The sequence below is a fragment of the Gavia stellata genome, chromosome 4 (genome assembly GCF_030936135.1).
Source record: "Gavia stellata isolate bGavSte3 chromosome 4, bGavSte3.hap2, whole genome shotgun sequence".
Classification (NCBI taxonomy): Eukaryota; Metazoa; Chordata; class Aves; order Gaviiformes; family Gaviidae; genus Gavia; species Gavia stellata.
In genome coordinates this window covers 45,029,642-45,056,047 of record NC_082597.1, presented here as the reverse complement: position 1 = coordinate 45,056,047, position 26,406 = coordinate 45,029,642, and the positions used below count along the sequence as shown (strand labels likewise).

Genomic DNA, 26,406 nt, shown 5'->3' with positions numbered 1-26,406 from the left:
TCAAAATGCTTATGTAGGTTTGCAGTCTACACAAAACACTGGGCCATCAAAAAAAATCAGAAATTCTACATGTTTAAAAATATGTAGCCCTTTTTTTGCTAACACAGTTAAACAGTGATTTGCACTTAGATCTTTATCTTGTTGTAAAAAGAGCTGAAGATTAAGTGATTTTCTAAAAGCTAGTGAGAAGTGTCTTGAGGATGGAGGTCATTCTTTGAAAGAGGATCTCAGTGACCTGTGTAAATAAGAACACCACAAACACTTCCAAACAAGCAAAGGTCAGAAAGGGGTCATGGCTACAGCTCCTTTGGACCACTGTTTTGCCTAAGGAGTACGCTTACCGTGTAAATCTCTCATCCTTCAGCTCCAGGTCTGCCACTGTGATCAACTGATCTAGTTTAAACTTAGTGTCAATAATTTCAGCATCTCGTGGGGAATATGTGCCTCCCTCTTTTTGCTTTTGCCGAATTCTAAACAGAAAATAATAGTGAAAAATAAATATGCAAGAAAATTAAGGACACAATTGTCAATACTTTGATTAGACAGGCCGAAACTGAAATCCTTCCTTGGCTTTTATCCTGCTTTCCCTTCCAATGCTGTAATTTAGTCAAATCCAGCTGACCCCAACTGACCAAATTTATATGGAAAGAATCTAGCCTGTATATTCTTTTAGTTTTCCTACATAAATTCTTTGGCAATGCCTGAATGATGCAGCTGAGGAAGAACAGAACTTCTGGTGAATGAGCAAACAAACATCATGTATGCAGCACCCAGTCTGCTTCTTTGCATGGATATTTTCTTTACAATTTGAATTAGAAGTCAATTTCTCTTTCACATGTGAGGCTTCAACATATTCAATTGATTATTAGTAAAAGAGAAAACAGAATTTAGAGTATTTACTTCATATCAAGCTGTCAATAGGGCTAGCCATCACGCTAACATCAGCAAACTGACACTCTGATCTGTATCCTCATCTCAGGCCAATAGAAAAGTGGGTCTGAAAATGTAAGATAGGCTACTGCTCTGATTTACCCTCTAGAGAAGTTTGATTTTCTCCTTCTATGGAGGTTAGCCCCACTAGACTAAAGCTAGCCTTTGTGAGTCCCTCCCTAAGTTTCTACATAAAAGACAAAAAAAAAAAAGAAAATGCAATACATTTTGAAATAACAGATCAGTTCCATTTATAGGACTGTTTCAACTCTTCTTTAAAACATTTTTGAGTGTTTGAAAACATGGCATGGCAAAGATACATAAATCTCACCTTGCAAAAGCATATACTGCAGCCACCAAAAGAACAACTGAAAGTATACACAAAGTAACAGCAAGGATAACTTCTACAGATCTGCCTGACAGTCCTTCACCTGCAAAAGAAAGTGAAAATCTAATATTTCATAGATTCATTATAATTTTTACATTTCTGACAAGGTGAAAACAGGGAGCGATGAGAGACAGGTACTTTTCTCTCAATAAAACTGCATCCATTTTGTATCAGTCAAAGAGCTGCTCAAGGAAAGAAAAATATAACAAAACCAGAAACAATTTATTTAAAGGTTCCAAAGCATTGCTGATCTATGTAATCCATCGTGCTAATAGTATATGTCTACAGCTATATGTGCAGCCATCCCCTGGTGCTTTTCAGTTTTATCTGCTAAACAGGTTAAGGTAGGTCTACACTGCAGTAGCATCAGTCTGAACACTAGCCTGACCTGAGCTTCTGCTTCAGCCTCTGGCCAAGAACAGACACACTTCTCTATCAGCTAGAAATAATCAAACTCCAGAAGTGGAAAAGGAACAGCCACAACTCTGAAGCTATGGGGTTGTGCTGGTTTTGGCTGGGGTAGAGTTAATTTTCTTCATAGCAGCTAGTATGGGGCTATGTTTTGGATTTGTGCTGGAAACAGTGTTGATAAAGCAGGGATGTTTTAGTTACTGCTGAGCAGTGCTTACACAGAGTCAAGGCCTTTTCTGCTTCTCACACCGCCCCACCAGCGAGTAGGCTGGGGGTGCACGGGAAGTTGGGAGGGGACACAGCTGAGACAGCTGACCCCAACTGACCAAAGGGATATTCCATACCATACGATGTCATGCTCAGTATATAAACCAGGGGGAAAGCTGGCTGGGGGACCACTGCTTGGGCTGGGCATCGGTCGGAGGGTGGTGAGCAATTGTTTTCATTTGCATCACTTGGCTTTCTTGTTTGTTATTGTTGTTGTTATTTCCCTTTTCATTACAATTTTCATTATTATTATCTTTATTATTATGATTATATTTTATTTCATTTCACTTATTAAACTGTTCTTATCTCAACCCACGAGCTTTCTCACTTTTACTTTTCTGATTCTCTCCCCCATCCTGCTGGGGCAGAGGGGGAGTGAGCGAGTGGCTGTGTGGTGCTTAGTTGCCAGCTGCGCTTAAACCACGACAGGGGTTTGCAGTCGTCACTCACAAGCACAAAATAAAAGATGCTTTTTGGAGATACTCTCCTCAGGATGCTGAAGAAACCCACCTAGTGATCGACTCTGAACAGTCTGGATTACTCTGCCTCACTGACCATCAACTCATGCTCTTTATTTATGTGGGAATTGGTGATATTGTTAGGAATAACCACCAGCAAGTAAAAAGTTATCATAAAGGCCTTTATGATAAAAAAGTAAAGGTGCTGGTATTCTGATCAGTCCTTCCAAGTGAGAATGAAGGCTCATTCAGAGGCTGATAAACCACTAAGGCTAGTAGTTTCTAGACTTCTTTTCGAACGTCTTTGGTGCTAAATTTCTGAGACTCATTCAATTTTCCACCCTTCCTGGTAATCCTGTCCTTATCTCAAAAACCTCAGCCTCTTTTTTCCTTAGGTACATAGTGAAAACAAGAATAGCAAGGGATTACTACTGCTGGTATTCATCACCTATGCCGACATTCACCTCCACTTGCTGATCCACTGTAGAAAATCTAGCTCCTGTCCAGCCTCCAGGAAGAACAGAAAAGTGTACTGCTTCCTGCCATATGAAACTGAGATTTCCTACTCAAGGGACAACATCCTCCTAAGGACACACTGGGAAACACTGAAGTCCTGGCTTTGTTTCTCTCAAAAGGCCCTGATTTTTGGATTGGAGAGTATATTGCAGATGACCTGTACTGCACGTACATTGGAGAACATGATTAAAATTAAAAATTATCCTGATTTAGCCGAAAAAAATGGTCTTAAAACAGTAGGATGCAACTTTGTAAGATCAAGTGCATGGTTCTACACGTAGGCAGGAATAATCAGCTATAATGATACAGCATATGAAACAGTAGGTTAGGTTGCAATTTATCAGAAGAAAGTGTGAGATTATAGTAGACCACAAACAACATGAATAAGCAATATCATGCCTATATGAAATGATAGACATAATCTTGTGATACACAGAATTAAGTATAGTTTCCAATACACCTGAAATAATTATTCCACTGTATTAGTAAAGTCTCAGGTACAACACTGGACACTACAAGGTAAGAACAATTTAGGCCAGGGGAAGACAATAGGGAAGAAAACAAGTATATAGAAAACTGTTTCAAAGAGGAAAGGAATGAACAAGTCCCTGCCATTCACTGATTTCTGTGATAAGGTACAAACCTTAGTAATGTGGAAGAAGAACAGAAAAATCTCCAGAGGAACCTCTACAACAGTTCTATTTACCACTAAACAGTGGAGTCAATGTTAAATGTTAAACCCTACAGTTAACCAGTCCAAGCATTGCCAATGTTATTAAACAAAAGAGTGCTGGCAGAATACCCACCAAAAATAAAAAAAATACACTTTCTCTTACTTCTTCGCAACAGGGAAGGACTACGTGTCTGTAGAGATGATCATGGCCAAAGGGAAGGAGACAAAACAGATTTGGCATAGTAGGAAAAATAGGTATTATACAACTGGCATGCAGTCCTGGCATCATCTTGTATAATTCTGAGGAGCTGCCACTCAATATACAATGATAACAAACTGCAATAATAGAATATCATAAGGTAGGTTTCTATGCAAAAGGCAGTGTCAGGAAACCCATTTTGATTATTTCCTGTCACATTGGCTTTGTATTTCACATGGAAAAAGGCTACACTTACATAGGACCACCAGCTGCCCCACAATGATTTGCTGAACTAGCTATCAAGAGTTTATGAAATTAATGTATTAGAAGTTTAAACAGTATTTGTCACCACATCTTAATTATCTCATCCTGACCTTTCATTGTAGTATGGACGTTACTTTTGCAATGTCAGTTATGAGTTATGAGGAAGAAACTCCACTTCTCCAGCTCAAGAGGAGAGTTGTGGTACTCCAAGTATTGTTGAGTGGGAGGGCCATATTAAAATGTATCCTTTACTATAATTAAAAAATCATTATTGCAGCTGTATATTCCAATAATTTCTGCTTCAGTGTTCCTCCCTAGCAAAATTCCTATTGTTTAACAAGAGCATCTGAAGTCTGTCACAGAGAACTCTCTCATAGGTTTTCCATCTTTTTTTCAGCTTCAAACATATTTAACTTGCAGTATTAAATTGCACAGATACAAGGTGAGCTTTCTGGTTTTCCAGGTCAAAGGTCTACCTATTCTATAAGCAGATTTAGAAACCAAAATAATCTAGTCATGAATACCTCTGCCAAAATTCAAATTAGTCTTTTATCTACTGAAATGAAAGTATCATTTGGAAAAACACAAATTTCAGTGATTATTACAAAAGAAGATCATTAAGATGAAATTGCGATTCTGATTTCAGGCAGCATAAATTTCTTCTGAAAAGATACTGTTGTTACAAGTGAAATAGAAGTCATTAGTCACAAAGATACCTAACAGCTACTGATCTTTCTGGCATGCTTTCTGGGTTATGCTTATGTTCGATAAGGAAACACTTGGGCAAGGTTCCTCAGGTTATGTGTCTCAAGAGAAAATGTGTCTGAAAAAATCTACCTTCCCTTATTCACTTAAGATGACATTGGCATTAATGGCATTGCCGGTGCTGGATCTTCAAAGCCACTCAACTGCAGTACCTGCATCACTTGTGATATATCAATTTGATGTTCATTTCACAACACTTTTGTAAGAAAACATAGAAGGAAGTGTTAATTTTCTGTTCCACTTAAGTTTTGTTTCTTGTTGGATAGGCTCTGAAATTTAAAAGTTAAGGCCAGACAAGAGTTTGCTGTAGTGCTCACCTTAAAAGCAGTGCTTGATGTTAAACTTTAGCACAGAAGGCACTGTAATATGGGTATGAGGAGCCACGGATATCTGAGGAATTTATCAGGGCTATTTTTTTTTTCCTATTACATTTTATTCAGCATGCAAACAGATCTTGCTTCTTTATGATCTACACCAAAGGAGAAAGTGTCACAAGTTTTCAGTAACAATACAGAAGCAAATGAATTACAGTATCTGCCTGCCACAAGCATAATTTATCTTTTTTTTTTTTTTTTCCCCTTGCATTGCAGGGGGAAAAAGCATTGCAGAGTTTTCTGTTAGAAAGGAGAAAGTTGCACAGAGGACTGGGTACAGTCAGACTCATTTCTGGTAGATTTGTTTTCCCTGATTGGACACATAGTCCAACGTTTGGACACATGCCCTCACCGGGTAAGATATTTGCTTCATTGGCTTAGAACTTTTAAACTCAGAACATATAAAGAAACTTTTGTGCCACACTTCCCAAAACATTCAGGGCTAGAAAAATAGTGCCAGATCCTTTCAGAATATTCAGGTAGTGAATTAGCATTTCAAGATCTTCAGTATCAGATCATGTAACAAATTTCTAGCATGGATTAAATGAATAAGGGAGCTCATATCACAGAAGATGAATGCCAAATGAAAAATATGTGCCCACTAAAATTCCTCTGGGTACTCATCCAGTTGTCTTGGGATCCCTTTTCAGAAAGTCAGGGCTAATGCTTAGCTAAGTAAGTTTTGGCTTACCAATATATTAAAAGAACTTACAGATCTTATTGCGATCTGTTACAACAGTCTTCATTCCCAATTTTGGGGGTAGATCAACTCTGCCATGGAGGAATTTATGCTGGATTTGAGACCCCATAACAGCTGGCCTGTTGGCCAGTGACATCAGAACCAGATGAGTTCTATTGGACAATATTAATTTATTAACTAATACAGAGCTTTGTCTGTATCTAAAGGATGAAGGGCTAAAGTGTCATGTCCTCAGATGAGCTGCCAGTAGAAAGAATGATCTGCAGCTGAGGTTTCCTACACTAGGCTCACTGGAATAGCTCTGCATCCAACAGAGAGGGAAACTTCACAAACAGTATAGCTTCTGGCAGTTCACCAGTCAAGATGAGCTATCCTCGCAAAATGGTATTTTCATTGTTATAACTGAGTCTCTGCTAATGAACTTTGCCAATAGTGCTTTTTCATTTAACAGTCTAGGCTGAAGTAAGACCTCTTGACAACCTCAAAAGGACATAGAAGGGAATGGATATGTTTCTTTGCCAGGCATCAACCATTCTAGTTAAGCTAAGTCCAGCAAAAATAGAGATTATCTATTCTACTAAAAAGAAACATAGAATTGTCTAGATTCTTTGGAAACAGAGAAATACTTTAATAAATTACACTCTCCTTACCTAAAGTTTTGACAGGGTCAGAATAGTCAGAATCTGTAAACTGTCCTTTAACGTTAGTTGCTCTGAACTTAAATCTGTAAAATAAACCCAAGAAAACTAATGAACGAAAAGTTTATGTGCATTTCCTTAAATAGTATTTCATTTAGAAACTAAAAACTATTTTTCAGTTTTAGTGTAATATAAGTTGGAATCATTATTCACTTGCAAAAGGACATCAAGGGCTCAAACAAACTATATGAATTATTTATCTTGAATTTGGGCTTATTTAATTTAGGAACTCAGTAAGCATATTTTGTTACCTAAAACATTTAAAAAATGTATTGTCTCCCATATTTATGCTTCAGCCAAAAAATTTTAAATTAAGACACATGAAGATCATTTCAGTCTCCACCTTTTCATAATTGAACTACTTGTTTTGTATGTTTGTATAAAAGTATATTTCACTTAAATCTTTCTCTTGGACAAACATAGAGACAAATGTACTTACAGGTACTGCTTTCTTGGTTTTAGTGGGCCATTACATATTTTCTCTTGACTGCCTGATATCATACATGTAGTATCAGCACCTATGATGTATATCTCTTCTTTGCCACTCAGATCTTCTTTTCCTTCTATACATGGTGGGTTTGGAAAGCCTTCATTTGTAAAATACGGCCTTGGTCTGTTGAAGTAGGCATCATACCACTTAGTAACATTCCCATCATGCTGAGCTATTGTCAAGAAAGGAGATAATCAGAAACAATTTACATTCTAACCAGACTGTAATTAAAGAAGTTAAATAATAAATTAATTTTTTTAAGAGCTTACCATACTGTTGGTGCTATTTACACAGCTAAGTCTATAACTGTATTTGCACTTGAACCCAAATTTCCTTATTATCCACACAATCTATATTTTGCTAACTCAGAGTAAGTCAACTGAATCACAACTAGAAAATTTCAGGGGCAGTCTCGCACATGAGCTCTGCCTGTAGATGATATCACTTGACCAAGCCACTTGACTTTGAAACTAAGCATGGCTAGCAAAGACAGTAAAAAGTATTTACTCTAAAGACAGTAAAGACTGTTTCACAAATTAAATTACTAGATTTCTGTAAGTGGTCAGTACCCAGCAACTGAGGAGAAAAATCTTCAAAATGTTGTTTAACATGGTATTTACACATCTATCAATTCAACAGAATCTTCACAGCAGTAGCTATGAAGTAAATGTAGGATTAGTGCTAAAATGCAAAATTCAAAAAAGAAAAAGGTGAGAGACTTACTGTGAATTCACTTAATGTGAAGGCTTTACTTCTATACTTTGAAAGTAAGCAAAACAAGAGAATTAAATACCTGGAATTTGTCCTTCTTAGCTAAAGTAAGCCTGACCACATGATGTCCTATCATGAAACTCCCACTCACACTGGTAGTCAATTACTCAAAAGAGTATCATGGCACCATTCATACGAGTAAATGTTCATCAGTCCGTACAAGGGAATACACATTCTAACCCACAGTCTACAGAAGGGATTTATATAAATCCCTCTGCCCCTGTTATGAAATGGAAATATCAACTGCACATGACTGCAGTCTTTTACAGGCAACACTAATAGCAACAGAAGAAAAACCTTGAAAAAAAAGTTTCATATTTATTTACCTTTCACAAATGCCACACATTCACAATCCTTTTTCCAGGAAAGAGGAAATAAAGAAAATGTAATGATAACAATAGGGCCAGAATAATATTGGTGACTTCAAACAGCATGGATGACTCTTCGTTGGCAAGTGTTCCCAAAATCCAGTACCTAGCCCACAGGTATTGTGAAAGATACTTTGTTCTTAGTACTGTTGCCACAGCTAAACTGCTAAAGACTTTGTTAGCTGTTTTCTAATGTGAAATTACTGAGACCCAGGAAAAGAAATAAAAGAGAAAAGACAAGCAGCCTGAAAATAAAGAAATAAAAAAACCTGAAAACAATTTTCAAGAGAACTTATAAAATTCTACCTCCGGCTTCCACAACAAGAACTTGTATCTTCTTGATAGGGCCATGATCATCACTGTAATAACATATTGGCATTCGGATCGTAATTGTTGTAGCTGTGACGAGTAATGCCCCATTGGTATCATAAACTGGTGCTGGTTTCTTTTTAGGCCGTGGTGGTTCTGTTTTTAAACAAAGAGATACCACTTTTTATTTTAAATTTTTTTTCACTACAAGTACTTTGTTCAGGCACATAGCTGTGTTATGCAAGACAAGTCTTCAGCATATTTTCAGGGACAACTTAATGTTCTACTTAATGCCTTGAGCCTCTAAAAACTTTATTCTGATAAATGCCTCTGCATATCAGTTTTCAATTAAAAGAGAAAACAATAAAAAGACTGAGTCTTAGTTTTTCAATGAAGTTCAACTAATGATTGCATTTATTTCCACAGCTGTGATACTGTATACTTAGCTATACCTCTGTGATATTCTTCTAATCTGTATGCTGATGGTAACTAAAATACTTGTCAATATGATTACTTCAGAGTCTGCAAACGGTTTGCAGTATCATTCAGATATGAACAGCAAATGATCAGTGATAAGCAACAAAACTGAGCACTGCAATTCAAGGCTATCAATTATGTGTTCCTGTTCCTACATTATGCAGCATCTAAATAATAGACAAAGGCACACAGGTAGAACAGCAATTTCTTCAGCATTTATAGAGAATTCAGCTAAAGGGCACTTTATGAGACATACCTTTGATATCCATGGTTATTTTCAGTTGAATTTTTGGCCCTGCACCAGCGCCATTAATCGCATACACCTTAAAAAACCAAACACTTGGTTGAGTATTTGTAATAGCTTCAACTTGGCCAAATCCGGATATATTTGAAGCAACAATGAATGCTGAAACACTCCTTTTGTCATTCACACTTCGCTAGAACTTACTTCATATTTCTTTACAATCCTAAGTACAGTAACACTTTAACACTTCTAAAGTAGCTCTTTCTTACAAAAAGGAGAAAAACAAGCCCACTTAAACAGTTATGTCTCCTCCTCTTACGTCCTAGTCTCTGATTATTTGAAAGGACTTCATGCACATGCTTCTAGCAAACTCCCCTTGCAGAACTGGACCTTTCATCTGAGCCAAATGAGCAATGCAAGTGGAGGAATTAAGAGAGAGATTTAGTCTTGTACCTGTGACGATGTGTCACAGGCTGCTTTGCTAGCACATGAAACAGTGGTCCAGAGTACAAAGGTCACTCCACCCTCTTCTTTGCTCCCCTTGTTCCTCAGACGTGTCTCTCTTCACACTGCAGCTAACATTCTTGGCATGAAAATCTCATATTCAGCCTGGGTTTGTGTTCCCTATTTAGATTTATCTCTCACTTATATCAAAGAAAAAACGCAAAGAAAAAGTATCAGTTCTTACGCTGACATTATAGGTATGTCCTCCTTTTAGTCCTTCTATCATGGCAGTGACTGACTGATCTGTTTTATCAATGACACTAAGGTTGTGGATCCGAATGGCAGTGGGGTCATTTTCATTGTACACCATAGCTTGATACACCTGAATATTTCCATTTGGTTCAGATGGTGGCACAAATGTTACTTGGAACTTTGTTACTTCATCTGGTATCTTCTGAAACGTTATGTTGTTGGGTGGGTCTTCAGGCACTGAAATAAACATTTCAATGATCCAGTTAAATCAGTTTATTACTATTACTATTAGAGTAAAAACTGAAAAATTACAAATTATATTTTGCATGTCAGTGTTATTTCATTGGTATTTTCTTTTTTTACTAAAAACTTCTCAAATACTTATTGCATACATGAATATTTAGAAAGTCAATAAAAAGTTAAATATTTAGTGAAATACTATTCTTAAAGATAGTGTTTAATGCTACAAATATTAAAAATAATTATTAGATAACCCTCAGTAGTTTCTACTCAGAAAAGTTTCTTCTGATTTTCTACTCAGAAAGCCTGAGGGCATTATTACGCCTTGAAAAACATCCGGAGTAAACAAATCCTTGCATGGGCTGACAAGCAAGAAGCAAGTGTTAGTCTTGAGTATCCCTTTCTGAAAGCCCTCTGTCAACAGCAAGCTCCCTCCCAACATATAAACAAGGCACCATGCTCCTAAGAGTCTCTGCTTATCACAGCTAACTCTTAGGAAAAAACTTTCCACTAGCTGATGCCCAGACACAAACACAACATGCATTTTTCCCAAAGACAGGTTTTTGTCAAATGTTTATTCCAGTAGCTTATTCTCAAGACTGTAAAGGTATAAATCATTTTCCCAATGTCCTTATCTGAAAGAAAAAGCTGTAACATTCTTTCCAGACAGCTAAATATTTATTCCTCTACCTGAGCAGACAAATATGTAGTGTGACCTCTGAGTAGTGAAATCAAGCAACTGATGGTAAACGCATTCCCTTAGCCAAGGATTTAGATGCAGTTGTCATACCTTCCAGGTTTTTTATACCAGCCAACAAATGCTTACTCAGGCTTCTCTGGAGTAAGTCTATGTAAATTGGTCCTAACTCAGCCATATGCTAGACTGTACAAACCAGATGAGACAAGATGAGATGGAAAAAATAACTGTTCTTCTCTAAGGTTACTGCACCTCCTAATGTATCACATTTTTACATAAGAGAAAGGGCTACCAAAAAAGATATCTCACAGGACAGACCCAGCTACCACCTAGTTTAATCTTCATTCATTTTTCCACAGTAAAAGACCATATCAGCCTCCAGGGATATAAATAGGTCATGAAAAACGTAGAATTTAATGTATTATAGGCATTAGAAAGATAGAGATACACACACACACACACACATCATAACATTAGGGACACTGGATTTTCATACATCAAAGGAAAGATAAATGATAAATACAATCACTGTGTGGTATGTCTAAATCTGAAATTAACCTGAGTATATAGCTAAAAAAGCTGACCTGCAGCTAACCTCACTAGAGAGAAGGCAACTGTAGTTTATACACAGTTGATAAGTAGTTTGAATGAAAAAAACCCTCAGTATCTTTTCAGAAAATATTTTTTGTTTTGTTTGTTTATTTGTTCATTTAAATATCCTTAGTGAACAATTCAAAAATTAAAAAATTGAAAAATAGACAGAGCATAACCAGGAACTATGTCTGTAAAGCTAGGACTATATCTTGCCCATGTACATCTGTTTATATTTTCCTAAGCAAATGCTATCTACTTTTCTGTAATGTAGCCTCTTGGTGCCGTCATGAGGTCCTCACGCAGTTCCTCACTCTCATCTCTCAGTTTTATTTCTCTGAGTAACTTAATAGCATCAGCAACTTTTGTCACCTTAGTATCTACCTCATTCTCCAGATTGTTTTGAATCTGTGGAATGGCTGACTCAAGCACAGATCCCTTTGGGCCGTCACTAGCAACCTCCTTCCACTGAGAACACACAGACTGTGTCCTCAAGTCAGTACGGGTACCATTTATAAACAGTGGGATTCACTTCACTTAATTTTTATATGTTTAAATTTTGCATCAAGACCAAGGATGTTGTATAGAGTTTTCAATAGCCTCTTAATGGAAACAGGCACCTCCACAAGGGAGAGTCATCCCTTCCTAAGACAGGTATCTTACATATACGTGCTAATATAGATAAGGACCTCTCTTCATCGACTATAGAAGTAATCTAGATGACTGTGTTCCACACACCCATATTTTACATGAAGCAAGTTAAGATCTTTGCATTACTAAAGGTAAATCTTGCTATTTATTACCACCATCACTTTTTTGTTGACTGCCACCTTTATTAAAAAAATATTGTGAGAACAAATCTGCATTAAATGTGCACCATGTGTTCATTTATTTGTCAGTTGAAAGAAAAACCACAAAGTTTCATCCATGTAAAGTAGAGAAAAATACAAACCTGCTTCAAAAGTGGAGACAATTACTGGAGAACTAGCCTTGCCTTCAATGAGTGCCGCATTAACATCCCCCGTAAAGGCAATGATTACCACAGAATACCTTGTAAATGCTTTTAAATCAGAAATTTCTAAGACTTTATCCTCATCATTTGTCTTCAGAAATTGAGCTTTATAATTGTTATTATCTATCTGTAAAATAATAATTAAAAAAAATTACAAGACTTGAAACAGCAAAAAGCAGGACATTATTATTTGAACACCTTATTTAACTTTTATCTTTCCACTTTTCTAACCATTTACACAGAAGGGTTCACAAGAAGTCTCTAGCTACCAAGACTAGAAAGCTGTAGAGGGGAGTACACTCCCATCTCACCCATGTGTTGCCTCTTTAGCATTTTACACAGTATGGGATTAGGGAAATGGGCTGTTTGCTTGGTGCTGTCTTCCACCAAGCAAACATGAACCAATTAGTAGACACTGGGCCAGGGGAGCTGCAGTGACCTGAAATGGGAGTCAAACTAGGCAGAGATCCAGAAGATGAGCGGCTATATAGTAGAAAATTTTTTGGAATATAAAAACAAAAAGAAAATTTGGCTGCAATATATAATGTTGATACGACTGCAGAAAGTGCAGTTCCTCTTGGGATATATTAATAGAAGCACTACTTATAAGACAGTGGGGAGGAAGTAATTCTCTCCTAGAAAGGCTGGAAAGCAGAAGTAATTGGGGTTCAATCTAGAAAAGGGAGGATGGTGGAAGACATAGTAATAACTTCAAAATATGAAAAATAATGTTACTAAATTGAAGATAAACCATTGTTTTTAATGTTCATAAAAACACAAATAGAAATTTTATTTGCACTAAAAAAAGATTAGAATTAAACATTGCAAAAACTGCAATGATATACCTAAATAGGTAACTAAGACTAAGACTATGACTATAAGTTTAGTTAAAAAATGGAACAATCTATCAAGGGTTGCTGAACAATTTTCAGCACTGGACATTTTTAAGAACAGGATAATGAAGCATTTGTGAGGAAGACTCTAGGTACACTTGTTTCCATGTTAGAGCAGGATATGGACTGGATTACTTTTTGTGATCCCTATCATCCCTACATCTCAAATAATCTGTAGTTCTGTAGAAAAATCTACAGTGTTGGGCTTTATAGCAAATGAATCAATTCTAATGTTAGCTTAAAAAAGGAAAAAATGGAAGCTTTTCTAGTGTTTGATCAAGTATCATTTACAAAATTCTTTTAATGTCTGTTCCCACTACTTCAGTTAATGATGTTTTCATTATTGTTTCTTCAGTGTGTAATTTGAAAAGAGGATTAGGTAGCTGTACAGTAGTTTTCCCACTGGATGAAGTCTGTATTAAATGCAGCTGCTAAAACATTAGAATAGTTCAAGCATACCTTTTATTTGACAGATATGCATCTATTCCCACTGAGAATGGACCTTACCTAAACTTTCTGATGGACTAAACAGACATTAATTTCCTGGGATGGCCATGAAGAGCTGAAACACTTTTTCCTATCTGACTATGAAAAATCTGGCATATAAATATTTATACAAGAGCTAAAATAAAATCACAGCACTACATCATTAAATTTATTTCTATTCTTCCTGAAGTTCAATGGTTGAGTTCCATCTTCCTTAATAATTTTCAGTAATATTTCATTCAGGACTACTTCTAATTATAGTAGGCAGTGAGACAAACTAAAATATGACTTGGAGGAATAATAATGAGGGAGTACTTTTTAGTTTTTCTGATCTATAAAACTGCAAGGAACATCCTAGCAATTTAAACAGAACCCTAATACATTCACTAATAAATGCTAATTACTACCTTTTAATAATAAAGACATTACAGAGTAGAAATATGAAATTATTCTGTTCTGTAAGCCTGTTTTTATAAATCCTTAAAGATATTCAGTTGAGAACTAAAATGAGTAAAATTATACATACAGGAAGTTTCTGGAATTTGTAGTCTTCATAAAAATTTTCCCAATGGGACAATAAAATATATACTCAAATTTTCACTGAAAAAGATTGTGACAGCTTTATTGGCCTTTAAGAAGGAATAGATTAGTTTACTAAGATGATTACCTACAGAACTGACCCCTGTAGTTACTGATCATTAGGCAGACAACATCTGATTACAAGGAATCCCTAAACATAAAGCTAGATATCTGAAATATATTTGAAAAAAAATGCACTTCATGAAAACAAAACCAAAGCCCTCCAAACTGAAAATTTAAAACATGTTTTTAAGTTCCTTCCGAATGCTGGCAGGCTCACTTGAAATATTCCATAGTTCATGTTACTTTAGGAATTTTACTGTAACTCATATTGATAAGGTATGTATAACATTTTCATACTGCAGAATCAGATGACATCCTGTTTATAATTTAGGAACTATCAGACAGAGGAGAAATTGTTTAAATACAAATTGATTAAATCTTACACACAAAAAAAATCAAGCTTTGAAAACTGAATTTGGAATTTTTAGCAAAAGCATGAAAATAATTTTTTTCTGTTGATGCACTATAATGCTGTTTAGTCAAAAGTGACAGTAACTTTTCATGAGGAAGAAGTCTTCTCTAACTTTAGTAAAGGAGAAATAAAAATTGTTATGTAGTTTCTAGCGACCTACCCAACAGGCCAAGGAACTGTTCCTTCCCTGTTAGTATTCTCCTTGTTATTATACATCCTTCACCCTGTCATACTACTGCTGTGGTGTGTTCAGAACTGAACAGATTGCACTCTACATGTTGTACAATGAAGTTAGAAGAAGAGAAAACAGCAGGACTACACATTACTCTCTCTTGTAACTGTACTGAGGAGCTTAAAAAAATTTGGCATTTTTTTACTGATCTCCTTAGAAATTTCAATTGCACAAAAATGTCAGCATTAATATTTTAGCATATCTGTAATTCTTATGACCAATTCACAAACATTGAAAATATACACATAATAGTCTTACTCTCTTCTCATAAAATTGAAAGAACTTTCTATTTAAAGCCTTTAAATAGTTGGAAGTAGTCTTCAATTTCTTTTCCTATTATCTAACAGACTGATTCAGGATTTTTGAAGCTGCAAACAGCAAAATTTCCTGGGTAAAGTCTGATAAACTGCTTCTCATTTTCACTGATAGCCCTGTCTGTATAATTTCTGGAAGAACAGGGAACCTATATCCTATTTAAACCTTATCATGTGCTCAAACTTAGAAGGTTTCATATCTTGCCACAGGGCAGGAAATGAGGTTTATTAATGGTTGTTTTAAGGAGTATTGTAAGGGTAGTACAGGATGAAAAGAGAAAGACCACTAGAGCTTTTCTCTTATGTCAGCCTTTTTTTGCTTATAAAGATCAAGGAGAAAGAAGTGTTATTACTGTACTATCAAAACAGAGCTAATCTGATGGACAGACCAACAAGTGGAAAGTGGGAAATCTAGTTTGACTTTAAAGTTTGCCCTCTGATGCGGTGTAACTTTGTACAAGCCACTTCCTTTTGCTAGGCTCTCCACTCTGGTTTGTAAAATCATGACAATGAACTTTTCCTTCCTTTGAAGAAAAAAAAAGTCATTATTATTTTTACTGGTAAAAAGCATCATTATTGTCAGAAGGATGTACACCTCCGCAAAGCTCAGCTACCATTTTCCTGTATACAATTATAGCTACACTATTTTTTCTCTGAGACTTCTTATTAGCACACATTTTTTAATACCAAGTAATTAATTTATCTCTCATTAAGAAATTTATAAATGTACAATTAATTCTTATGAGGAGTTTATGTGGAAATAGACACAGTCATATTGTTCTTCAATCCAGTTTATGTCTGTCCTGTAATTTCTATAAGATCATCCGCTGTGGAATTTATATCAACAAACATCTGTACTACTACCAACAATAAAACAGAGTTGCCTTACTGAGGTAATGTCTATGAGGTAGCATGTCGGTCCAGTAATGATGACAGGTTCACTCCAGCTGATATTAATACTGTGAGGAGATGTAGCTAAAACAGTCACATTTTCTGGAGGACCGTCTGGAGCTGTAGAAAAAAATATGTATGTGAATCATGGCTAAAGAAGTTCACAACAAATAACCCAGTAATTTTAGTAGCCAGTAGAGATTATTTTGCAATTCAAAAATAAAACTTTTTCACACATTTACCATCATACACTGCTTAAATAATTATAACATTTTTTCTTTCTCATATATAAAGCATACAGTGTGATTTGGAAACACATCTTTCATTGCAATTACAACTTTTCTAAATTATGAACTGCCTACAACTTCATCTTAAATTGAAATTATAGGGTTTTTTAATTACAAGTTATTAATACGTATTTTACATGACACAAGCAAAATATATACAACTATTTAGACAAACAGACAAGCATAATATATTCATTTATGTCAAACAAATCATTCAAAGAACAAAAAACTGTGAAAACACAAGGTCTTCTGCATGATAGAAAAAATTTCCAGCAATGTTGGAAAGTACCAGCACAAATAATTTTATAGAGTAAAAAGAAGTTTTCTAGGTTTCATTTCAACTTATTATCAGTGTGTTGAGAAACTCTGGAAAACACACACAAAAAAGTTATAGGAATTGTAAGTGGGCAAGGATGTTCACATTAAGAAATGGGATTTTCCTAAAATTTCCTTTTGTCAAGGTGATATGTGAATTAACCTAATTATTTCTTATTCATGAATAAGAAATTAATGAAATCATAATAACAACACAGCAGTTCTCAGTAAGTGGTATTACTTTTTCATAACAACCGTGGTAAATTTCAGGAAAATAAAATTTGGAATAGACGTGACAATAGATTTGTAGATAATGACAGAACTTGGCTCCATGGTGCCTCTTTTTTTGGGTCTACTACAAAAAAAGACAACTATGATACATATCAGTGAACAGCCTGTTACAGAAGCAACGACAGATTCGTACATATTTCCAGAAGTTGGCTTCTACCACAAAAAATACAACTATGATTAACACATATCAGTGAACAGTCTGTTATAAAGAATGATAAAAGCGATCATATCTATCCTAACCAGAAGATGCACTCTCTTTTCTCAAACATGATTAATGCATGAATATGTATTTTTTTCACCATTAATCATTAGATAAGAGGGCTTAATGAGGAAAATTGGAATGTATACAAGGCTTCTTAGTTATTTAGGTAGAAAACAGGTTAGGAAAAGGAAAAATAGCATGGAAGGAGTTATGTAGCTATTGAAATTATGTATGAAAGATCAATGAGGAAAAATCATAAAATTTTGCCCTGTGAAGGTGAAAATTTTGCACCATGGTTGCAGAATAAACCAGGAAGATTTGGGAGTTGATAAGGTGCTGTGAAGAGTTTAGGGTGTTGGATCTAGGAGGTAGATTGCTGTGCTGGGATTAGCAGGAATATACTAGACTTTGTAGGCAGGATCAAATTCAACCATTGGAAGCATTCCCCCAAAATACTGAATAGCATGGAACAACTGAATGAAGAGTGCAACTGAATGAACTATGAAAGCACATGAAGGGTGGTGAAAGAGGAGACTGCTCACAGGAGGCTGGCTATCAAGTGGGGTGCTAGAACAGATACAACAAAATACAAGGGCAAACATGTTCCCTAAAAATTAGAATTAATGCAAATTAAGCATATTTTGCAGGTAATGTGTGTCAGACTTGTTGCCTAAACAACGTCTTTTAGTGTAAACAATGCTTTCAGTAACTATGGCAGTGGTATTACTTTTATGGCCAGCTGAAATTTGTGAAAACACAGTGTAAAATTATGTGTCTACAGCTTCTCAAGCCTTAGTTTCCAAACCAAAGACAATTTTCCATTACTTTTTTATAGCATTAATAGAGCTTTTAATCTCTTAATATTTTTTTCAGAAGCCAATTTAGATTTATGCATTAGACAATGATGATGTGAAATAATTTAAAGCATAATCTAATCTACAAATTATCCAACCTGAAGTTATTTATATGGATAATTTCTACATGCAGTTTATATTTGATACATTTTTAGATCTTTGCAAGAAAATTCTAATAGAGTATGCTGTATTTAAGATACTTATCTAAAATACATCTAAGCATTAATATACTTTTCATCATGAAAAGTACAATATCAGACATTAACTGAATAATATTGAAATTTAGGAATATTTTCTGAAATAACCTGTATAATTAGGAAGAAAACCAGAAAATGAAATGTGTCTAACTTGTCTCATGTCTTGCAAAAAACTGTGTTTGCTTCAGTGGGTAACTGCCACGTTCTGATTTAGGTTTGTTTGTGAAATGAATCTAGTCAATACGAGGCCATGGTATCACTATACCCTTTCTCTTATAAATCACAGCAATTTACTCAGTAGAAATGACCTAGTCTTATTCTCTCATTCCCCCATAATCCAATCACTTCCTCTCATAAGCACTTTTCTCCTGGTTTTCACAATAATGCATTTTCTGTAACTAATAACCATCATTTCCTGATTATCATGCTTCTATCCTTGCACAGGAATGTGGGTCTTATGGAGGTCAGGGTCATCTTTCCCATCCATCTGTGTCCTGATACTAAGGCGGCAGTTAAGTGTGTTAGCTTGAAGATAAGTCTGGATAGCCCATCATTTAGCATAATCCTCAAAAATAAGACTGAATACTCCAGTCTCCTAACAGAAATTCATGCTTGCCAGTTTGGTTAAGACCAGCCCTTTTTTCTTTTTCCCAACAAAAATTAAGTGTGAGGTTCAGTTATTTCATTTTATAATCACCTAGGTTACTTTTACCTATATTTAAACATTTCTATAATATATTAGGCCATATTTACTTCCCAATGTTTAGTTTTGAGATAATGAAAGGAACAAAGAAAAACAAGTTCTCTCAGGCAAAATCTGCCAGAAAAAGGGCATACAACAAGAGACGAAATCTCATTGCTTTTCACCATACAGAAACATTCCTCTAAGTATACCAAGCAACTGGGTATCAGCGGGGATTGGGAAAGAAGGTGCTGAAAAGAGAAGCATAACCCTCTGCCCCATGCATCTATGTCCTAGCCTTCACAGGACATTCGAACATCTGGGATTTTCCTTTGTATCTCAGTATATCCTGGCATTAGGAGACTTGGCAGTTTACCAAGGAGCATGGCATTGTGTAACTGTACAAGATCCAAAATGAGGTCTCTGATCTCACTGCCATTCATTTTCCACCTTACACTGACCCTCCAAAGTAATTTTTCTCTTAGAAACCACAGATTTGGCCAAACTTATTCTCCTTATAAACACAAAAGTGAAACTCAGGGTAAGTGCAGGTGTGAGGGAACAAAGTTTCCCTAGCTAGGGAAAACATTTCTTGCCCTTTCCTTTACTGTGACACAACACTGAACTTCTGTACTTGTAACCATATAAATCTAAGTTATGTTGAAAATATTTCATCTTGCAGAGTAGATCTGGCTCTTGGATAATCCATCAGCTAAGTAGTAACTGTACCATCAAACTACTTTATGAGACAGTAGGACAATTCCTATGAGGATAATCTGCAAGACAGAAGGCTGAATAGTTTACCTATGTGATGTGAGAACTGGACTGTCCTGAACAACCTATAACATTTTCCACAGAGTAATGCTATAACCACTTTCAGTACAGAATACAGCCATTATTTTTTGTTTGAAATTAGCAAATGAGTTAAAGAATCTTAAAACTAATTCCTGTAGCCTTAAAATTTACCTTCATAACGAACAAGTGAAGTAAATAGCTAAGATCCTCACCTCAGTCACTGGATATTCAGAATTATGAGGTATTTCGGCTTTAGCACAACAGTCAAATCCTCAGCAATTGTAAAGAATACTTAGGGTTTCTGTTATGTAATTTTTGCTCTTGTTGAAGTTTCATCTCTTTATGTTCTGGGAACTGAGTCAAAGAGTTTTTGGCTTAAACGCAGTAACTTCCTGAATGAGTATAACAACTGCAGTATTTTCTTCAGGCTTGAGAGAAACAAAAATTTCTGAGAACCCAATTATTTCTGAAGAAAATAATTTTACTATTATTTCACAACCAAGGTAACTTTTCTTTTGGCTGAAGCAATGTCTTACAGAGGCACTTCTTGAAAATCAGAAACAGTGGCTAACTTCTGCCCTCAAATCTGCAAACACAACTCCCACTGATTTTATGGGCTAAGTACTCAGGCTATTTTACATAGCAGCTAAGCACCCTTAAGCCCTAACAGACCATGTATATTGGCTGTGTACCAGCAGGCTAATCCAGAGGATGCTTGGCCCAGTCCACGAAGGAAAGGAGAGGGGGATTGACACCTGTTCTCTGGATGCACTCCGCAAGGCTGCCCAGAATGCCGGCTCGTTTTTTTGTGCATCCTGAATTTCTCTTCCTGCTACAGGCAGTGCTCTATGCAAAAGAAAGAGGGGAACTAAGGTTTTTTCAGTCTGTTTAACAACAGTTCTAAAGACTAGTCTTTGGAAAGCATGAAGTCAGGTAGCTAGAGACCTGCCCTTGCTAAAGATGAGTCGCTGCTCAGGGAGGCTCCCAGCACGGCTGAAACACGCTGGGAGCTGCCAGCTGTGGCATGTCACATTCTTCTTTTTTTCCTCCTCAGCTGATTGCCATTACTCCAGGAAAAAGACCAGCACCCAGCCATATCTGGAATAGTGCCCATGCTTCCTTGACTCCATGGCAGTGTGTTTTATAGGCAGCTCATCTCTTGATGTGTCACTGATTTAGCTCACAGGAAATTTGCTGCTGCCCACTTCACTCATCAGACGCAGGCCAGCAGCCCAGACACTTGGGCTGGAAGAACTGGTGGAACTTTTTTAACTTCTACCCCACCACCGTTTGTTAAACTAGCTAACAGAGCACACAGAGGACCTACGGCTGAGAACGACACTGTATTGGCATGGAAAGGGCTTGTGCAGTCTAATGAGATTCTTATACTTTTAACTACCGTCTCCTCAGTGGGACTGATAGGAAGCTAGTTCTCTCTTAAATCAAATTATCACTGTCCAGAGAGGAAATAATAAAGAGGAGCCTAACGTTATGTGATTATATGTGTTTTCATTATCTGCTTCTCTGTCCAGTTTAAATCTCTAACTTTCCTAAACTCAGAGACAATTTTTTGAAGTGAAGATTTTGCATATGTCAGCAGCTGAGATCTATCCATCTAATAGTGAGAAATCTTCCCAGAGCTGCTGGCTCAAGAGTTGCACAACTTCTGTTAGCTATTTTCTGCTCCATCTGGGGTTATATGTTTTTTTGATTTTTTTTTTCACTTTAATTTAAAATATTGCATTAATTTACAGGCAGAGCATCGCCATAAGAGTCACTGGACAAAGAAAGTAAGTGCACATGAGAATGACTCTGCAGCTGATTCCAGTACTTCTCAGTCCAAAGGACTGCTTCTGTGCTTTACATGAAAAAAGGGCTGTTGTGATGTTCACTATCATGGTGTCCAAATCTCTTCACCCTTTGGGGTTTAGAATTTCTCTATTGCAATTTTTCATCTGCAAATGAAGACGACAATATTTCCTTACCTAGTAGAAAAATTGTGAGGTATTTAAGGATAGATGTATTACTGTACAGAAAGTGCACAAATACTATGAGGAGCATTACATAAAAGCCTCCTGAATTCACATCACATGACTGTAAAAACATGAGCGGAACAAAATAAGTATGTGGACCATTGAATAGTCCTTGGTACACAGCTGTTTAAGTCCTTGGTATCTCTATTATGATTACTTTGGAAGGGAAAGTAGTGAAGGAGCTGTGATTTAGTCAGGCCACTTGTGGTTGTTCTCAGTTGTTGTACATGGGCCAGAGGCTGGATCTCAGATGTGCTCTGACCTAGGCTGGCTGCAGACTGGGAGGGAAGGTCATATGTCCCCTTGACAACTGCCTAAATAATTTATGTTTCACGTCACCTTCTGTCAAATATCTACTGATGACTTATCTGTGACAACTAACTCTTCTCTTACTTCGAAACAGGAATCCTCAGCTGGGGCGTGACAGTTTTAATATGTGTCATGGCAGTCCTGTAGGTGTTACATGGCATACTCTTTAAGTGGATATGGTATTGGAAAGAAACCTTAATTGCTATTGGATAAGCAGTAAATATAGTAGAGCATACAAAAGGCATTAAAATCTGAAGAAGTGTCAAGTATGCATACCTACCACTTGACTTATATAGTGATATTTCATATGTGAAGAGTTGCAATAAATCCTTATTAACTTTCCCAATATTATAGGTCTATGAAGAAATAACTTCTACCAAGTGTTCTTGCTTATTTAGGTGAACATCACATTGTTATAGCAATATGACACATGGCAAACATCCTTACTTACAGCCAGGAAGTGTTTGCGTGGAAATCCAAGGTGAAGAACTGCCATAACCAACATTTGTACTGGCAGCAACTGCAAATCTGTACCATCTGTATTTTTTAAGTCCATACACTGTCTCTTCTATCTGGTCATCTACCACATTTTCGTATAAATATTGGTGCATCTCATATTCAATACATTCCTTTGTTTCCCAGTCACTGCAGTGGATGGACTGTAGCTGTGTGGTAATCTTGTAGTTTTGAAAGTAGCCAAGGATAGATTTCGGTGATCTCCAATTCAAGGTCACACTTGTTGACTGCACATTGGAAAAAACAATATCCCTGGGAGCACCAGGAACTACAAATGAAAACACTTGTAAGACATCTTCATTTGAATGAAAAGTGATTACAACTATAACCCTTTTATCCAGCATTTAAAAAATATTTTAATAAGCATGTCTAAAGACGAAGATTCAATTTCACATGGTTAATAAGGTGTAATTCCATTGGTGTAAATCACACCATGCATATATAGGTGGCATACATTTACTATAGCTTTTGAAATAAAGAAAAATACTTTTAGGTGTGGCATGCAGGGGCAGATTTGAGAGGTGTGACATTGCTGTTGCTACATTTGGGGCTATGTCTCAACTGGGGGAGGGAATATCAAGCAAAGTTATTTTTGGCCTACCCATAGCATCTTTTACTGCCGTTGCTAACTGGGATTCCTCACCTCTCACTTAAAAATACTCATTTGTCTCCCTCTCTCTTGGTAACATATGAAATCCTCAAGCAACACCTCAAGGTTTCATAAGTGTCCTGTTCCACCTTCTGAATGGTAAGCATCAATACATGCAATATGTTTGTCTATTTTTATATAAGTGCTTTACAAGCTCTTCAGCAAACAACAAATTAAAAAAACACCAACAGGAAGAGCTAAATAATATGGCAGTCGAAAGCAAAAAAAAACTTCCCATAAACTTTGCTTCCATGTATTTATATACATATGTATATGTGGGTATACACAAGTTATATTCATGTGCATGGAGAGAGAAGTAGTGCATGTATGTACATACATACACACATGCACACACATTTATCCATATCTATATTAAGCCAACAGTGTACTCCCAGGTCTTGCAGACTGGATGCAATGTATGTTTTTGTGCTATATCACATAGTCATACAGTAAGCTAATATTATCTCTAAGACTCTGTAAGATAATACTAATACTCTCTGTGGCAAAAACTGTGCAGAGAAATCAGCTCAGAAATCATTTTGTGCACTTAGCTTTAAAGAGTGCTTTAGAGTCTTTGGGGGAAGAAGTATCACTGGTAAAAGAAAAACATATGATACATCCTCAAACTGAAACTGAAGAAGCCCCAAGGCTTACATAAAGAATAAAAGGATCCCAGACCAATGTTACTGAGGAAGAAAAAGAAAATCCTCCTGTTTTTTTCAGCCTTGTGGGAATATCTGATCTCTGTTTTCACCTGCAACAATTTGTTTATAAAAATCAGGCAAGCTGAAGCCTCTCCACTAAATACAAAAATTTAACAAGAAATGTAAATTCTGAATCAAACCAAGGTGTGACGATGAAAAGGCTGAGAAATGCAAATCCTTTCGAATGAGTCCAAAGCAGGTGGAGCCTGCAGGAGGGGGGCCAGGCACAGGAATCGTGGGTGCTTCCCCTGTCCTTCTGCTCAGCTCTCACACACGTGTACACAACATCACAGCATGCAATAGCCCCATATGCTCCCACCCTGCTACACACTAACCAGACACAGAACAAGAGCAAACTAAGAAAAAAGTCTTTGCTAGAGCCAACTTTCATCATCATACTCAATACTATCAAAATTAAAAGTTGTTTTGCTCTGTTGTTAATACCGTGAAGAGAAAAAAGTACAGGAAGTAGCAAATAAAAACAAAGCACGCAGTAACCTTCTTGCTTGATCACAGTTTTGGAGATGTAATACTCAGTTTGTCCACTTTCAAAAAAATAACCACTGTAATATTTTCATAATAGCTCTACAAACTGTATTTGCTACTTGTGTAAGTTACAAGAAAGGACTTAGTTTGATCATTAGTTAATGGAAAATAAAGGCAGAGAAATGTTTAATGGTTACTATGAGAAAAGCTGTATTTTTCCTTAAAAAATCCTCTACTCTATTGTAATATAAGTTATTAATATCTGTTAAGATACTGCAAAGAATATGAATCTTACACACTCAGTTATGACGATGATAAAATGTGGTATAGAATAGATAAAACTATTCGAGTGAAATAAAAGTTACCACCCAGTCTCACTCTGAACTTGAACTATTTTTAAGAAAAAATACTATGTATTCCAGCAATTAAAAAATTAAGAGTCAGCAATTCCAAAGACATCAGAACAGATAAAAATGAAAGAATTTAAGAAAATTCAGTTGTTCTCCTTCTCACTCAGAGGGGTTTACTCTTTTTTAGACAAGGAATATGACCTCACCTTCCCAGGCACACGACTCCAGGAACTCTTGCTGCGATAGGAACAGCCAGCATTGGCAGGTTTAGAATAAAAGTGTGAAAGTATGCAACACGGAGATAGAAACAACTGGCTCTAATGCCTCTTAGTCTACCATTACTAACTTCCATCTGTTGAAAACTGATTATTGGACTATACTCCAATTTAAATGAAAGACTGGATCAAATACTGAAACAGGGGTTTGGAATAAAGTATACAGTAACTGGTTGCTTGCTGGGTGCCAAAAGGAAGGTGGAAATATATAGCTTCACTTACTCAAATGTGCAGCTGATAGAACCATGACTGGCACAACTGCAGTCTCTGCACCTAAAACAAGGCAGGTTAAAGAGTCTAGTCACAGGCAGAAAGAGCAGTGCCCATGTTCTAGCCAGCACGGTAGGCTTTCCTTCTCAAGGAGAGTACCCTGTTCCCCCAATATCAACATGGATGATGCCATCCAAAAGAATTGAGAGCTAGCAATGTTGCAGTAAAGATGGAAAAGACACCTGGTAGTTTCACAGAACTAGAAATTATATCAGGAAAAATAACAGTGGCTCTGATTTGTGGGCTCTCACAGAGACCAACAAAAGTCTAATAAAGCCAGGTTCCATGAGCTCTCCTTGTATTTGGTTGAAAAAGAGAAACTCCCAGACAGTGGAGGAAAGAATGGAGGGCAGAAAAACAATGTTTCTCTTTCCATCTGTCCTTTTTCCCACTGGCTACAGAGGGAGCCCATACACATTACCCTCACAAGGCTGAAAATAGTATCTGTGATTATCCTGGTGAGTAACACTACATGAAAACCACCTGAAAGATAAACTTGCAGGTATCATAATACCAGACAGATTAGACAAGTACTTCTTTCACACAAAAGCTTTTATTGCAATTTTATGTCATAATTTTTCCAGTTTTCTAAGACCCATATAAGCAAAATACTTCTAACCTGTGAAAGAAAGGGTCATTCGGCAGAAGACATAGGAAAATTTTCTCTGCCAGTGCCTAGACAGACCTTGAAAATGGGAACAGAGCCTTAAGCATTAGTCAGATTAAAACCTAGTCCATTTTACCTCATTGCTTACATAGACAAATCAACTATAAATGTAATCT

The 26,406-nt window shown here is 36.4% G+C and overlaps 1 protein-coding gene across 1 annotated transcript in view; it reads right to left on the bottom strand.

Annotated features, from left to right (window-relative positions):
• Positions 1-26,406, bottom strand: part of PTPRQ (protein tyrosine phosphatase receptor type Q) — a 108,704-nt gene that overhangs the window by 24,003 nt on the left and 58,295 nt on the right. The window contains exons 26-35 of the mRNA XM_059816157.1: positions 22,825-23,157; positions 16,407-16,528; positions 12,479-12,665; positions 9,991-10,235; positions 9,315-9,381; positions 8,579-8,737; positions 7,083-7,305; positions 6,596-6,669; positions 1,262-1,361; positions 342-470 (exon numbers count right to left, since the gene is read on the bottom strand). Coding sequence (XP_059672140.1) covers positions 342-470; positions 1,262-1,361; positions 6,596-6,669; positions 7,083-7,305; positions 8,579-8,737; positions 9,315-9,381; positions 9,991-10,235; positions 12,479-12,665; positions 16,407-16,528; positions 22,825-23,157 — 1,639 coding nt within the window. The remainder of the gene's footprint in view (positions 1-341; positions 471-1,261; positions 1,362-6,595; positions 6,670-7,082; positions 7,306-8,578; positions 8,738-9,314; positions 9,382-9,990; positions 10,236-12,478; positions 12,666-16,406; positions 16,529-22,824; positions 23,158-26,406) is intronic.